Source organism: Halichoeres trimaculatus, unplaced genomic scaffold (genome assembly GCF_033239565.1).
Source record: "Halichoeres trimaculatus isolate MK-OKI-2021-1 unplaced genomic scaffold, fHalTri1.1 fHalTri1_scaffold_6, whole genome shotgun sequence".
NCBI lineage: Eukaryota > Metazoa > Chordata > Actinopteri > Labriformes > Labridae > Halichoeres > Halichoeres trimaculatus.
The window spans coordinates 18,248,157-18,264,334 of record NW_027437184.1 but is presented as its reverse complement, the minus strand read 5'-3'; the positions used below and the strand labels follow the sequence as shown (position 1 = coordinate 18,264,334).

The window sequence follows — 16,178 nt, the reverse complement described above, 5'->3', positions numbered from 1 at the left end:
GAGATGTTTATTAACCCATTAACTCCAAAAATCCAATAAAACAATATGCTGTATTTTTGTATGCCATTCTATTTGTATCAAATTTGAAAAGTGGACAGTTTTGGAAACGTTTATATTAAAGTTTTTAGTTAATGTTCTTTCTTTCAATGCAGAAATACCTATTTTGAAAAATTAGTAAAAAATTTAGATATAGTACTTACTGCAACTTCTTGAAAACTAGCAAGGGTTTCCCTGAAAAAAAGTTTGTGGTTGATTTCACAACACCAGCCATTTTGAAAAGGGCCACATTACAGCTTCAGCTGCCTGTAGTTGGATGATAATCCTCTAGGGGTAGAATGTAAATATGTATCAAATGTGATACGTTCGACAATAAAGGGTTAACAGGCCAAGCTGACCAGCATCTGTTGTGGCTAATACAATATTAGCTTAATTAATCATTATTCAATATTAAAAAATGAAATATCCCTTTAAGAAGTGTCACATGTTGAGACAACATTTGCCATTATGGGGAACAAAACTGTACAGTTTTATACATTTTAATGTATGAAAGTAGGCAATTGATATGACACCATATAAATTCATAATAAGCTGCAACTTAACTATTTCAACAATCAACCAGTTATACAGCACATTTTTATTCATTTTATCTCAATTGTGTTATTTAGCAGGTAAAGAAATTTTTTTTAGCAACAAATAGAGCATGCAACTTTGGCATTATCATCGATCTGACATCCTATCTAACAGAAATGCAGCCAGACCCCATTCCAGTCAGTTTTTCTATCAGTGACTTGAGGCAATCCGCTGAGTGAGGAATCACTTCTTCATGAAATGAGACAAGACATCCATGGGCAGAGGGAAGATGATGGTGGAGTTCTTCTCAGCTGCGATGGTGTTCAGGGTCTGCAGGTAGCGCAGCTGCAGGGCGGACGGGGACTCTGCGATCACGAGGGATGCCTCCTTCAGAGCGCGTGACGCATTCATCTCACCTTCAGCTGCAATCACCTACATATGAAAGAAGGGTGTGGTCAGAATGGCATGTAGACTATTTCCTATGAATACTCTACGCACATGTGCTTTGCGCGCTGACCTTGGCTCTGGCCTCTCGTGCAGCCTCGGCCTCAGCAGCCATGGCTCTCTGCAGCTGATGCGGCAGCTTCACATCTTTAATCTCCACCCGCTCCACCTTGATGCCCCAGTGATCTGTGGCTTCATCCAGGCTGGACTGGAAAAATCAGGAAAAAGAATAGTTTGCACTTTATAGCTCAGGCATAATGAATCTACCTGCAAAGCCCCTGCTGGATTATGCCTGGGATCACTTTTAACTCAAACCAGAACAGGTTTTTAACAGGGCTCAGTCATGCAACTACGTATGATCTTGTGCTTCATGTTTTGTGTTAGATTGTACCACAGTTTGTAACCTATATTATTTTGTAAGTTTCACATTGCTTTTTGAAGTTGGACCACAGTGTACCTGCATGCTGTGAGCGATGCCCTCTCTGTCAGACAGCAGCTCAGCCAGGTTCTTGGTCCCCAACACGTTTCTGAGGGTGGTTTGAGCCAGCAGACGAGTTGAGAAGTCAGCGTTTGATACGTTAGCAACAGAGGCGATGGGGTCACTGACACGGAAGTACACCACTCCATCCACGCAGACTGTGACGGAGTCCTTGGTCAAGATCTAAGGTAGGAGTGATTGACATCAATCATAAATATGTGAATAAAGGAGCCAGATTCTGTTTGCATGTTTAGTTTTTGTGCTTGTGCAAATTCTACCTCTTGGGGTGGAATGTCAAATGAGACAGTTCTCAGATCCACTTTCACAAAGGAATCAGTGCATGGCAAAATGAAGAAAATTCCTGGGCAGAAGAAAAATATATTTGTGATATTCCCTCAATTAATATATATGTATATATATATATATATATATATATATATATAAGAAACATAGAAGTTGTGTATATGTTTCTACCTGGTCCTTTAGCCTTTCTGTCAGTGATGCGGCCCAGCCTGAAGATGACAGCACGCTCATACTCCTGAACAATCTGTAGCACATAAAAAAAATAATTACAGTGAAAGCTCAACTGTTGTTAATCCAATTTTTTCTTTTTTTGCTTAATTTTTCTGATTCTTTCATTTTACTCACCTTCAGACAGAACCAGATGGTGAAAGGGAAGAGGGCAAGCGTAAAGATGCCAGACAGTATGACGATGACCCAACCACAGCATCCCAGTGAGCCTGTCCGTTCAGCTATGGAGAGTCAGAGTAGAGGGACAACTGTGTTAAACTGATGCTCTTACCATTTAAGAAAGTAAAAGAGAACTTCCTTATTATAACAAAGTTGCATACAGATTCAAATAAAAAGAGGCCAGATTTGACTGATTAAGAAATGATGCAGGGATTAAAAAGGTCTTATAGATTCAGAAACCTGTTTGAAACAACAGTTTTTTATGTCAAAACATTCACCAGACACAAAACCACAAAAAGGCTTTTAAGATCTTTAAAGTGACAGAACCTCAGAATCTGAACATCATTAATTTTTATCCTTATACATGTATCACAGTCCTTCCAGTGGCAAATCAAGATGAGCAGCTAAATGTCTAACATGTCAAACCCAGAGGTACAAACTCCAATAGAACCTCTCAACCTTTTTTTAACTGAGTTATGTAAGCTGCAATACATGTCTTATCATACATGGTATATTATTATTATGGTGGTAAAATTCAACCATTTCATCTTCATGTCTTCTTGTGTGTAAACACATTTATTAGTCAATTAGTTGTTGTTGTTGTTGTTTTTGGTATGTTCCTGCTGGATCCTGTTTTTCTTTTCTTTTTTCTTTCTTTTTTTAAAAATTCTATTTTATTATTTCAATCAGTGATTTTGTTTTTTATTGAGAGAAAATGTTGCTGCCACCACGTTTGGTGAAATCAAATTGATGTTTATCCCAAAGTGTAATTTGTATTATTATACTGCCTCGTATATTGCCTTGTAAAGAGTTCTGCTTAGCACTGTGAGAGTGACATGTTAAAATAATCACGTTTAAACCGAGTGTGCATTAAAAGACTTCCTTAGAGGATAAACCATCAGCTCCTCCAGCAGCCTCCTCTCTTCTGGAGCCTCTCTCCTCCAGGCACATTAGGAGAATTTAAAAAGCCTTTATCACGGAGGAGTGGGAGCTATTTCAAGGTCAGCCGAGGACAGCAGACCAGTATGAATTGGTAACATCAGCTCAACGGTAAGTCATTCGCTTTTTTACTTTTTACTCCTTTTTTTTTTTGCAAAATACAGAATGAAACTCAAAATATCTAAGTTCTCATCTTTGTTACCATTTTGTTAGTTTTGTTGGACTGGTCAGAGATTTTAATCACCGATTGTGATTGGTCAGTTGTAATTCTCATTCCACACTCCCTTAGGAGGTTTTTTACCAGATTATTGTGGGAAACACCACAAACACTCAATGTCATGACAGTTTTGCAAAACATGCTCAAACAGTGAAAGAATGGTTATAAGCCATAAAAAATAGGCCATTTCCTTATCTGATCAGTTTTAATCAGTGAGCTATGTCCAAGAGATCCATGTGTGCAGATTTATACTCTTTTGCACACGCAACAAAAAACAATGCAAGTAGCTTGGATGAATGAGAGAGTCTGAGAAACCATTTGTAAGGAGATCCGTGCCTAATGTTTTGAAAAATGGTTTTCCCATTTGAGGTCTCACACCCATTTGTACAGGAAGTATAAACCAATAAAACCAATAAATAGAACAATAAATTGTTAATGAGGGCTGGCAGGCACTTACAGACTGCCAGATACACTCTGGCAGCAAATTTCTTGAATTATTTCCAATCACATGATTAGTTTAGGAGATGGTAGCTCCACTGACAAGGTGCCACTGTTTCCTCACATTCTGAGAGTTAACATGCTGAGAAAATATGCAGGGTAAAATAACGTCTTGCAATTTATAAAGGGTATTTGTCAAAGTAGATGGGATTGGTAGAGACAGAGAGGATTAGTTAAAGTTTTGAGCAACGCCTGACAAAACAAAAAACATGCAAATACCCCTGCCCTAAAACTAAGTGGATGCACTTAGAATATTTCTGAATTTGCCTAGGTGTTTAAGTGCTGGTCATGTTCATCATAAATAATATGTACATATTTCATACTGTACTTACAAAACTTTATGGGCAAATGCATGTGTTGATTAATTGATTCAGAAAATAAAATAACGATGCCACTCACACAGCTCAGCGAAAGTAACACAATGTGCTCATCTTGTTACTGGAAACACTGGTACAAATGTTTCAATAGGTTTTAATTACTAATACTGTTAAAACTTTGATTTTATTTGTTGTTTGTTGTTTCTGTTATTTTTATTGGTTATTTTTGGATATCTTTATTTATACAGATATGGGCCTTTGGGTCTGGAATAAAGTGTAATTAAAATCTAAGTTAGAGTGCAGAGAGCTTCCCCTTCCTCCCTTTTATTTTATTTTGAAACAACTCTACCTGTTCAGAAACCGACCCTTTATGCCAAATGAAAGTAGATCCACATGTGTAAGGTGTAAATTTTGAATCTATGTGGGTAGTATGATTAAACTTAAATAGAAATCAGAGCAAACTCATTCTGTGTGTGAATAGATGTTTATATGGCACATGGTGCCAAATGTCTAAGTAATCAAAGCTCATTAAAAATGTGTGTTTACATGCAGGAAAACCCTCTTTCACATTGTGCAAACAATCATGTTGACTCTCGTAACAGGATCCCTGGATTACTGCTTGGGTCATAAAAGAGGCCATTTAATAAGGGAAAGGTCTGAAAGTCATAGTCATTGTCCAACTCAGGTGACAGTATCTCACTCTTCGTCGGTGTTTCACAACAATGACATTAGATTTCTCAAGAGACTCCTCATGCTCGCTGTTAACCTAATCTTATAGTCAAATCAGTCTTGTTTGATGTTTACACAAATCAAAGGTATATTGGACTCATAAGAGGCTCCACAGCTTGATTTTTTTAAATGCAGTGAAAGAAAAAATGTTTGTGTTCAATTTGCAGAAGGCCCAACATTTCCGTCACCTCTGTCTCTAGTAAACTTCATCTTACAGTCATATAGAAACAACACGTTAAGTCGTTCTAGGTCAACCACAGGAAATGTAGATATCCTGTTCACTAACCAGGGAAAACTAACTGTTGCACAAAGCCACAATTTGGAGCCTCCACTTTTTCACACTCTCTGTGAAAGTTTTCTATTGTTCAGCCTCGACTTTATAATTAACCAACACCTGAGTGAAAGTGAATGCATATAAATGTGTACACAGCTGTCTATGAAATTGGATCCTGTCTATCAGAATGTCATCTTTAAGTCATGGAAAATGAATCTCAAAACAAACCCCTGTCATCAAATTACGCACTATTTACCCAGCAAGCCGAACAAAACCATCTAACAAGAGAGTCCCTTGTTCACCTGACTTCACACAGCACACAAACAGGTATGTAAATGACAGGAGACACTTAGGTAAATACTGTGTCACATGGGTTTAGAATCCTCTATCTCATAGCCATGTGATTTCTGTCACTATGACAATGGAGTTCTACTTTGCCCCATAGCTTCCTGTTGCTTACCACCCGAACAGGTGAGCTCCAGCAAAAATAGAATACATAATACACTCCTGCTTAGTTACCTAACATTCTAAAGACAATATTGATCCTGTTTGTAGTACCTGGAAGCATAAACAACCTCTATGTCGCTCTCAGCTGTGAACTTTGTTCTGTTTTTTTAACATAAACAATTAAAGTAAAGCTAGAACTCAGGTGTAAAAAAAGTGTTTCTCACAGATTAAGTCGTCTCTGCTTTCTCCTCTTCTTTTTCCACTCTCCATATGGTGCTCCATTTCCATTCGCTGGAGTGAAGTGATAAAGGAAGTGCGCTGTAAGAGTTTGTTAGGAGAGAAGTGAATCTAATGAGGAGGAAGTCAGCCAGCCTTTTAAAGCTGTATCACTTCAGCATGTAGTTCAGGGACAGTGTGGGTGGGGCTCTGGCTTTGAGTAAATCATCAGTAAAAACACAATTATTGAGGTGTGAGCACGTCACAGAAATCATCTCAGCTTTTTGCAATTTACTAGTTTAATTGTTTACATTATGTTGTTAAAAGTGCATATGAGTCATAAAGGTACTGCACCACAAATCTCTTTCTCTGTATATGCATGTATGGATGGATGTATGTATGTATTTATTAATACTAGTATGTTTATACTGACCTCAGCCCAGAGTAAGTATGCCACCACGCCCTATATTAACAGTAAATTGCTGATTAACAATTTTTTCTGTAATGGTTAATCCACCAGACAGTACAAGCTCTTTATTCAAAATTATATTTTTAATACTTAAATAAAACTATTGTTATTGTCCATGAATTTTCTAATTTACTGTCACAAAGCAGAACAAAACAGTTAAGTATGTTATTACTTATAATTTTCAAATTGGACTTGTGTTTTTTCAGTCCTGAGCTGAAAGTAAATAACTGTAATTTAATTCTTTAATTCTAAGATCTTTATTTTTTGATCGATTTCTCACTTCTCAAAAAAAAAATAAAATCTGTTTTTGGTCTTAAATTTGGGAATAAAAATGTGAATTCAGTTTAAAATTCCTCATCACTATTCAAATGGTGAGGTGTAGGGAAGTCCTGAATGAGAAAGAAATGTCTCTTCAAGACGTTGGATGGCTTTCTAGTTGTTTTTACTTAAAATTATAAAGCACTGGATATACATTAAAAAGATTTTGATGCACCAAAATTGGAAAAAAAAAAATCCTGATGTAGTACACTTATCCTTTAGAATAGCCAGCAAAAGAAGGTTTGCTTTTAGTTAAGTTAAGCATTTGGTCTCATCCGAGGTAAATTTACAAACTACTACTTTGACCCTGATGTAAGATGGATTGTTTTCCTCAAAACACCTGAAAAAGTCAGATGAAATTATTCTTTGCTTACTGTGGTTTTTTGGAGTCAGATCAGGTGTGCCTTGAAAGAATTTTACTGAGAATTGACTTAGTTTTATTTCTTTTAAGAAGCTTCAGGCAACGCTTTTACTGCACACAAGCTGGCATTCATGTAATTTTATAACTATATCGTAATTAAATGGACAGACTAGTTTGAAGTTTTAAAGTTACCGTAGGTCGAGATATGATTCAAGAAACTTGGTGTAAAGTTGAAATTTTTCCACAGAGCTCTGATGTTGGAAGGCCTATGACTAACTGACACCTGACTGATAGCAGCAGTCACATATTGAGCAACTTTATCAATCTCTGTGATAAAAACTGTAAAGAGCTTTAGGTCTATTCCTAGGCTGAGAATGGATTTCATACTAACACTGAGGTTTAATAAAGGAACAGAAAATAACTTAAGTGACAGAATTTATAGATGGGGTCCATGTTTATAGATTTTCAATAATTAACAACAAGCCCAGTGATTGAGTCTTTATCTAGTCATGAACCTTCCTTCAACCACGCCTTATCTAAAATGATAAAAGTGTCATTTTGCAAAATGAATGAGCTTTCTAACCCAAAGCCTTCTTACTAATCCAACAGACATGCTCTTATAATAAGTGATTTTTGCTGCACCCAGAAAACAGCAGGCCTTGCCCTAAAAAAAGTACACAAGTTTTGTATTGATTGAAGCTTCTTAAAGGGTGGGGCTGCATAAAATACAAAAAAAACAAATAAGCTACAGCACCCAGCAGTTTACTGACCAACAATGAAACAGGTGCAAATACAAAGGCAAAATAAACAAAGGCAAATGTATAAAAACACATTACTCTAACACAACAAAGTAACTGTTTGGGTGTACATAAAAGGAAATAAAATAAGTTTTCACTGTGTTGCAAAGTATAGCCAGCTGATGTTGTAAATCTGAAGTAAACATAATCTCAATCAACAAAATCTTCAAGTTGTTTTTCTGCAACATCTTAAAACACTACATGGACGTAATACTGTTGTAACAGTACTGAACTCAGGGTGACGTCTGTCAGAAGGATTTTTTTAAACTAAAGGTAAACTGCTGCCTGTTATGCTTGCCACTGCTGTGTGTGTTCAATGAAAAAACACAAATGGAATCATCAAGCACATATTCCAAAGTTCATGGGCTGCCATTTGAAAATATCCTGATTTTAATATACCTTGAACTGTCTAAAACTTCATTTTTTAATGTAATATTTAATCCAGGTTGATCTATCTATATCATAAGCATGTCCTTTACTCTGAGACCAGGCATGTAATACTACATGGGACTAACTCTCAAGCCATTACATGATTTCATGTACTTTTTTTTCAATTTTCCATGATTCAATTTTCATGATTCACTAATGAAAGTTATTTGATTAAAAACAGCCAAGTCCAGCTAACATGAAAAGCATTCACAGTCTACTTTGAAAAACAACTGTAACAACTTATATTTACAAGTGTTCACTATGAATAAGAAAAGATATACACCATTCCCCTGTTCATGATAATGTTCTTCACAGTAGTAAATTGATCTGGCAGTGCAGTATCTGTGATCTCAGTGTTTTAGAAAACACTGTGTTTTCACTGCCATCCCAACTGAGGGTGCAGGCCTGGTTGGAGGGGAAAGGGGTTCCCTGGTGCTGGAGGGTAGTTGGTGAAAGTGTTTGGCTGTGGAGGAAAACTCTCCAAAGCAGACGTAGGATGAGCCTGGATGACGACAAAGGAAAAATAGTTTTTCTGTTAGTTTTATCAGACTGATACTCACATAATTTAAAAAAGCAAGATTAAAGTGGGTGCAAGTGAGTGTGTGAGCATGTGTACCTGCAGCAAGGCAGACTGCATGGTTGGGTTGTGGAGACCGCCAAGCGCAGCAGGGGAGGCAGAGGGAGAGAAGCCCGGTACCCCAGGGAAGGACAGCAAACTGGGGAAGCCGCTGCTCCCTGGAGGCTGGAGTCCACTGCTCAACCTGTGAGACATGATGACAACTGTTAGACAACACAACATTTTTCTTATCATGTCATGAAAATATTTACAAAAGCATTTTTTTTACTTTAAATATGAGAAAATATAATCATGACGAAGGGATTATATTCAAAACTTTTGTTTTTCTCTATCAAAAATCAGAGACAGGTGGTTATGGCACTCCTGACATGTTTGCATCTGTTAAAGCAAGGTGTGGCATGAGCTGTTAAGTGGAGCAGAGGTCCTAGCAGCTTATTCAAGATTTCCATAAAGGCAAGAAACAGCCAATGACGCTGGTATGCTCAACATTTAACACCACAATGTGTCATTGGTTTAATGAGAGGAAATTCAGTTGTATAAAAATATCAGTTAGCCTGGGGTTACTATGCCAGAGTGTACCTGATCGATGTCAAAGCAACAAGCAGATTCATAACTCTGACTAAAATTTTAAAGCTTAGTTTGATCTTTCAGGTCTGTATAGATGATTTTATCATAAAGCTCAATGTATTTATATTACTATTTCAAATGAGTATAACTTTATTTCATGTGTAAAACTCATTTTTGATAGTGGTAGTGTAATGCCAATTTACCACTACAGTGTGTCTTGGATAGGCTATTTATGTTATTTCAATCTTTTCAAGAAAAAATGAACGCCTTATGGAGTGGCTTCTGCATAAATGACACTGTCTGTTATTTGAGTGCATGCACAGGGTTGAGGCAGGTGCTTGCAACACTTGTCTATTAACAAGATAACAGCTTAGATACAGCTGACAATAAAGTTTTAACAGCAACACAAACCAAAGTCTACTCCTGTCACTCCAGAAGAAGAGTTAAGGTGGACTTTGCACTGTAATGGTCCAGTGTTTCCACTCGTAACATAGAACACAAGTGGAAAGTTGATGGATATCATCTGTGATGTCACTTCAAACGATCACACGTGATCTCCTTTCTTCAAACCAAAGCCAGTAAAGAAGACTTACTAGTGGCATTTCTAAGAATGGAAACTTACAGCTTATTGTAATAACATGCCTACAGTCTTTGTTATGTACAAATCCTGAGGGTTATTCTAATTAATGAATAAAGACAAGATTCTGTTGACATAAAATCTCACAAACCCAGGCTGGAAGTTGGAGCTGAAAGCTGAAGCGAATCCTGGTAACACTGGCGATGAAGATGGAACTCCGGCTACTGCAGCTGCAGCAGCAGCTGCTGCCTGCAGTGGTGCCACTGTTGCTACTGAAGAGGGAGTGGCCCCTGGCAGTCCCATGAATGAAGACAGCACTGGGCTCCCAGCACCATGTCCACCTGAAACACCCAACCCTGGGAAGCCGGCGGGGCTCGGGCCAGGCGGGAGTCCTTGGAATATTGAGGGGGTTGAGGCGAGGCCTAGACCAAAAGGGGAGGCTGCATTGGGGGTTGCGTTGGGAGCCAGGCCTGGGTAAATGGAGGTGGGCGGGTGATTAGAAATGCTGCTGGTGGGCATTGCAGGCACAGATGCAGAGATGGTGGAAGGCGCGAGTGAGGGCGTTAGGGAGGAAAACGGGGAGAGGCCAGGATAATGTGAAGGTGCTGGGCTGGAGGACAATGCCTGGAGCCCCGGGATGGCCACAGGATTAGAGAGTGAGACTTGAGGAGAACCTGAGGGATGTGACAAGCCAAAGGAACGTGCCAGGGCAGCCTGCGCAGCCCCTGGGACCACCAAAGAGCTAAGAGATGGTGTCCCCGAGCGAGAGGCACCCTTGAAAGCCGAGGGCACGGGACTATTACTGCCACTGTTACTGCCCCCAGTGTGTCTATTCATGGCTGCAACCATAGCAGCTTGAACTTGTGCAGAGTGAGCCTGGGAGGGTTTGGGACTGGGGCCTGGAGTGGAGCAGCTCGGGATGGCAGGGTTGGATGATCCAGGAGTGAGAGATTGCGGTCCAGAGGGGGTATAGCTTCGGATTACTGAGCTAGCAAGGTTACCTGCTTGTGGGTGTACTCCAGGGTGTGTGGATCCTGATTGGTGGTCTGTGGACTGAGAAAAAACCCTCTGTTGACTTGAGCCCATGGAGTTCGTTTGAGATAGGGGGTCTTGGACATTGCGGGTTGAAGCAGGGGTGTTTGGTCTGGAAACACCATGGAATGGAGATGAAGTGAAACCTCCACTGCCAGGGACAGGAGTTCCACAAGGGGTGCCTGAAGGAGTGTGGGATTTGATGACAGATGAGGGGGTGGGTGGAGCGTGACCACCAGGTGTCTGAGGACCTGCTTTGATCACAGATGGAGATGGAGCAGGGGAGGGAGAGGGGGCATTAGGGTTGTGGGAGGGCACCATGCCAGGAAAAACTGGAGTGATAGGGGTGGTAGGAGTCGGCTGAGCAGGAGAGGCCTGGTGTGGGGCAGGTGTAGAAGGTGTGGATCCATGAGGAGGAATTAGGAGGGGGCCACTGTTGACTCCTGGTGTGGTGATCTGTGGATTGCCAGGTTTGGCATAACCTGGAGGCAGAAAAAGATCAAACAAGGTAAAAATGAATGTACGAAACCAAAATCTAGATCTTGGTTTTAAAATCATTTTAGACAGAGAGGAACAAGATTCTAATCAAACATGTAGGTGTTTGAAAATATCTGATTAGAAACAAAATCAAAACCCAACTAACCTTTGTGTGAAAAAAGAAAACACAACATAAAAAAGGAGAAAGGAGAAACAGCAAGGCGGGCAAGCCAGGGAGCATCTCTGATTCAGTGCAACCTCCACTACTTCTCAGTAGTGGATCAATAATGTTTGACTAGAGTGGCCCCTGGGGTGGGGTACTGACTTTTGCCCAGTTAAGTGCCTGTTGGCACTTAATTAACTAATATGATTAATATCTTTATTACAGTATACACAGTCATGTGTGTCTAAACTGTCGCAGCCCAGCCATCCTCCACTAGCCAGGATGTAGCTTTAGTGAATGACTACTGGCATTATAGCTTAATGCTCTACTATCCTAATGAAAACAAGCACAGATGACAGATGTCAATAGCAGAGGTGGGCAGTGTTTTAAACTGGAGACAAAATTGTGTTTAAGCTGTGATTGATTAAACTGACATACAACCACTCACATAACCACTTGTGTGAACAGCAAAGGCTTGTAGATGTCAGAACTCTAACCCTCTTGCTTTTGGGGAAACTTGGATAACAGCTTCAACGCTTATGTGTTTCAACGTTACTTGGCAGGTTTGATAAAGTCAGACTTGCAGTTATGCTTTTATCTCTTAAACGGCTCTAAAATGATGTATTTCAACAGTGAAAAATGATGAGACAGAGCATAAAAACAATAAGTTATCCCAAGCAATGCAGGTTAAATGCCAGCACAGAGCATGATTCCAGAAAGAAAAAAAAGATTGATGATATTAGTTTGAAGCTATGCCCAGTCCAGGCAGCCAAGGACTGGTCCACATATTTCACCATTACATACCTCTACAATGACTGACCAGAAAGCAGAAGTGTCTGCACGGTGTACAGAAATACAATACAGCCTTGAAGTACAGCCTGCATTTGTCTTGACTTGTTTATGCACACTTATATTGCAGGTAAGAGGAAACTCAAATAACTATTTTTCAGAGCTAAAATACTTAAGGATTTCAGTACACAGCTGTTTTATAGTCCTTTGTGATTTTTTCTGGTCACTCAGTGTAATTCAGTGTCTCCAGCAGAAAAAAAGCGCATTCTTCCCGGATAAAGGCCTGAGAAGGGCAGGTAAGCAGCATGCCAGGTAGTTAGGCAGCAAGCTTCAGAGAGTGTCTATCATAGCGGCCTCACACATACCCGCACGCGCTTGAATCATACCTGCTACTTTGTGGGTTGAGTTGTAGGGGGGAGGGGGCACGTTGGCTGTTATAACCCCTCCCACAGAAACAAGGCCTGCGTTGTTGTATGCACCTGAGTAGCAGTTGCAAACATTAAAAGTGTCCACCACTTATTCACACTTACACAAACCAGGCACACACTGACTCATACATGACCACACAAGCACTTGAGGATTAATTATACCCCAACCCAGTTCCCAAAGCAGAAAAAACATGTCTGATTGCAGCACTTAAAAACCACTCAAAGCATAATTTATTAGGTTACAAGAAAAATTATTTGCAGTGTTGATTAGCTGCAAGGGTTAAGTGGATTGCTTCTTACTTGGTGCAATAGAAGCATGAGGCCGACAAGGTGGTATAGGGTAAGGCACAGGCCGATGGGGGTTGTAGCTCGAGGGAAACTATAGAAAGAATAGAGAGATGGAGAAAAAAAAGCAGGGATATGATTAGCAGGTTACCGGTGTGATCTGTGATAAAAGGAGAATTATCCATAATGCCAATCCAAGCATAGACAAGGAATTAAAGTACTTTTTATGGAGAGACTCCACAAAGCAAAACCTAAAAAAAATATGTTTAAAAACAGTCAGAGATATGAGGTTTAATGAGTGAATCAAAACACCAAGTAACACAGAGAAATTACAAAGAAATAGTGATCAACAATGCTTGTTGATTCATCCTTCTCATATTACTCTGCTAACGCCCATCATATTTACACACATCCATTTAGCACTCTCACAATGGTACTTCAATGGCTTACGTAACAAAGCTCAACTCGTGTTTTTTTTCATTGTTGTTTTTCTATGCAAGCAATAAAATAAGTCATGTGAGGCCTGACCACTCAGTCATGAGACTTCTCTAGGGCAACCTGTAATCGTTACATCATTCAAGTCTAGTACTATCATTCAAGTACTTACTGGTTTGAAGGGTCCAATGATCCGGGAAGCAATTCCTTTTCCTTCCATACTGTTAGAGGCGTCATCCTTCTTCTCACCCTCTTTCTTCACAGGGGGGATTCCCTGTGACCATGACAAAAATACATGTTGAATTTTTTTTTTACATTTTTAAGCTTATTTGACAATACAAAGCAAAACACAGATGACTAAAACATAGAAATAAAAATAAAAGAGAAACTTTTATTACTGTTTCTCAAGTTTCCTTCTTTTTAATTTTAACAAGTGAAGCATGAACTAATGAAAAAAAAATGTCTTTTAAGAAATTAAATCTATAGTAGTCAGAGCAAGTATTAACATTTTACTCAATATTTTTAAAGAAGCCAGTGATTCACAACTCAAACATCTTCATATCTTGAGACTTAACAGTTGAACACACTGGCAACCACACAATTACAAAAACTGTAAAAATTCTCAATCTGTATCTGTGGTTTGTTGTGGTGCAACTGGTTATCTTGCATGTATATTTTTCAATCGCTTCACTGGCAAGCATTCAGACAAATTCAATATTAACACCTGCACATACTTACGGGGAATGTGCCACTGACCAGGCTTGGTCTACCTTTTGGGTATGGATTTCCTGGTATCATACCACATGATGAGATCATGGCTACAGGAGCCTTGCAGCCAACCTTGCATACCTGGTAAGACAGACGTGTCTCATTAGACATCTCATCTCACTGGCTAACCAAATGTATGCCTTGAAGCTAAACAAAAACCACATACAACATTTAATCATAAAGGATGAACTTACTTGCTCCAGTATCCTGCGAGCTCGTTTTTTCTCAGACATGTGTATACGAAACAGATCCTCAACAGGACGATAATTTTGAGCATCAGAGATGTTCCTGTATGGGGAAAAATACAAATTCAAATTATTATTACATAACCAATGCAAACAAATAACCAATCCTGTCTTACAATAAAGCTGCAGCATTTTTAGGCTGAGTCACAGCACATGTGTTTTTGGAAGTGTACTTACAAAGCTATTAGTTCCAACACAATCAGTCGGTCCTTTGAAAAGGTGAAGCAGCTCAGGATGTTTGCAACTTTGGTTGTAGGGATCGCAACCATTTTCTGAAGTAAACGAATAAACAAGCAATATATGTCTAAATCTGTAAATGAAGATGGATACCTGCAAAGGTAAACAGTATAGACTTTCACATTAACCTCTGATACTCACATGCTGCAGAGCTTTCACTGCTTTGATCTGAGGCTCTGCCCATGAGAAGTACTTCAGTATCTCCATCACCTGCAGATGTTCAAGACAGTCTTAATTTTTCCATAATTTTGTATAAGTAAATATATTTGGCAAAAGGCAAGAGGAACAAGTTACAAAATTCACAAGGTAAAGAGACTAGAGATGTTATCAAGTCTTAAATGAAGTACATGTTTTCATTTAAGAACTGTATCCCCTTCTTTCTGGTCACATTATAGCAGCTTTAGTACAAGCCAAAAGAATAGTCTTGAGGGCCTAGTTGATCACGTGAGATTTTAACAGTAAAGGTTAAGTAAATGGAGGCAAGCACAAAATGAATTGGTGACGTAATAAATACCTGCTCACTGGAGAAATATCCATGGACCTGCTCAATGGCTCTGGTCCGCTGATCGGTCAGGACACACTAAACATAGAATTAAAAATTAAGATATAGCGAGGCTGGAATTGTTCTAAACCATAAAATCTTGAAGACTCCTTACTTTTCTTATCTCATCCAAGACGATATCAAATGACTTCTTATCCATGTTTGGTAATACAAACAGTTGACACACTTATTACTAACGGTAACTGGTAAATACTACCAGAGATTACTTTTTAAATTACCACGGGTAAGGTCACGATAAATGGACCTTTAAATCATGCAATTGCTCCAACGTTGATTAAAAGAATTCATAATGCAATGGAAGAAAATTCATAATCTTTAAATAAACACTGTTTATCATCAGTTCCGTAATGCGGCTGCATGGTCCAACTTGAAACAATGCCTTTAAAAAAAAGAGAAGCTGTATCTGCAGGGAGAAGCCTGTTTGCACCAGCCAACAACAAGCTAGCCGGCTACAGCTACTTCTTTTATGAGAAGAGCTCAACGAAAATACATTAAAAATACGTAAAACAAGTTATGTTCTCCTGTGAAGTTAGATAATTTGAAATCGAGTAGTGATGGTAATAACAATTAAGCCAGTTGAATGCTAAAAATCGTTTCATATATCGTAATAAAGTGTTAGCCGAGGCAGCACTCCTGTTAGCATCCATTGACAGCTGGCGCTCGGAACGTCAACACCTTTGAGGACCCCTGGAAATGGCCTGTCAGGATACTTACATAGTAGAAGTAATTTTAAAAGAACAGTTGCATACAATTAGGTGAAATCATATTGATTTCTTATCATTTTCATAATAAACTGATTTTAATTTTGAGTTTTTCTTACTGTACAGTTTCATATATTTTTTT

The 16,178-nt window shown here is 39.0% G+C and overlaps 2 protein-coding genes across 3 annotated transcripts; both read right to left on the bottom strand.

The window, feature by feature from the left end:
• Positions 1 to 198: 198 nt before the first annotated feature.
• stoml3b (stomatin (EPB72)-like 3b) lies at positions 199 to 6,034 on the bottom strand. The gene is made up of 7 exons (XM_074672596.1): positions 5,828 to 6,034; positions 2,141 to 2,244; positions 1,967 to 2,039; positions 1,771 to 1,853; positions 1,472 to 1,675; positions 1,088 to 1,222; positions 199 to 1,002 (listed from the first exon to the last, which is right to left on the bottom strand). Exons 1-7 carry the CDS (start codon positions 5,889 to 5,891, stop codon positions 814 to 816), a joined length of 852 nt encoding a protein of 283 aa, XP_074528697.1. The 5' UTR covers positions 5,892 to 6,034; the 3' UTR covers positions 199 to 813.
• Positions 6,035 to 6,613: 579 nt separating this feature from the next.
• On the bottom strand, positions 6,614 to 16,008 carry proser1 (proline and serine rich 1). Of its 2 annotated transcripts, XM_074672107.1 has the most exons (12): positions 15,430 to 16,008; positions 15,288 to 15,353; positions 14,915 to 14,983; positions 14,714 to 14,808; positions 14,486 to 14,579; positions 14,262 to 14,372; positions 13,696 to 13,797; positions 13,104 to 13,182; positions 12,762 to 12,854; positions 10,066 to 11,428; positions 8,810 to 8,954; positions 6,615 to 8,695 (listed from the first exon to the last, which is right to left on the bottom strand). In XM_074672107.1, exons 1-12 carry the CDS (start codon positions 15,472 to 15,474, stop codon positions 8,570 to 8,572), a joined length of 2,388 nt encoding a protein of 795 aa, XP_074528208.1. In that variant the 5' UTR covers positions 15,475 to 16,008; the 3' UTR covers positions 6,615 to 8,569. The 2 variants fall into 2 exon arrangements, with proteins under 2 accessions (XP_074528209.1, XP_074528208.1); XM_074672108.1 differs by lacking the exon at positions 12,762 to 12,854 and having other exon boundaries at positions 6,614 to 8,695.
• Positions 16,009 to 16,178: the final 170 nt, after the last annotated feature.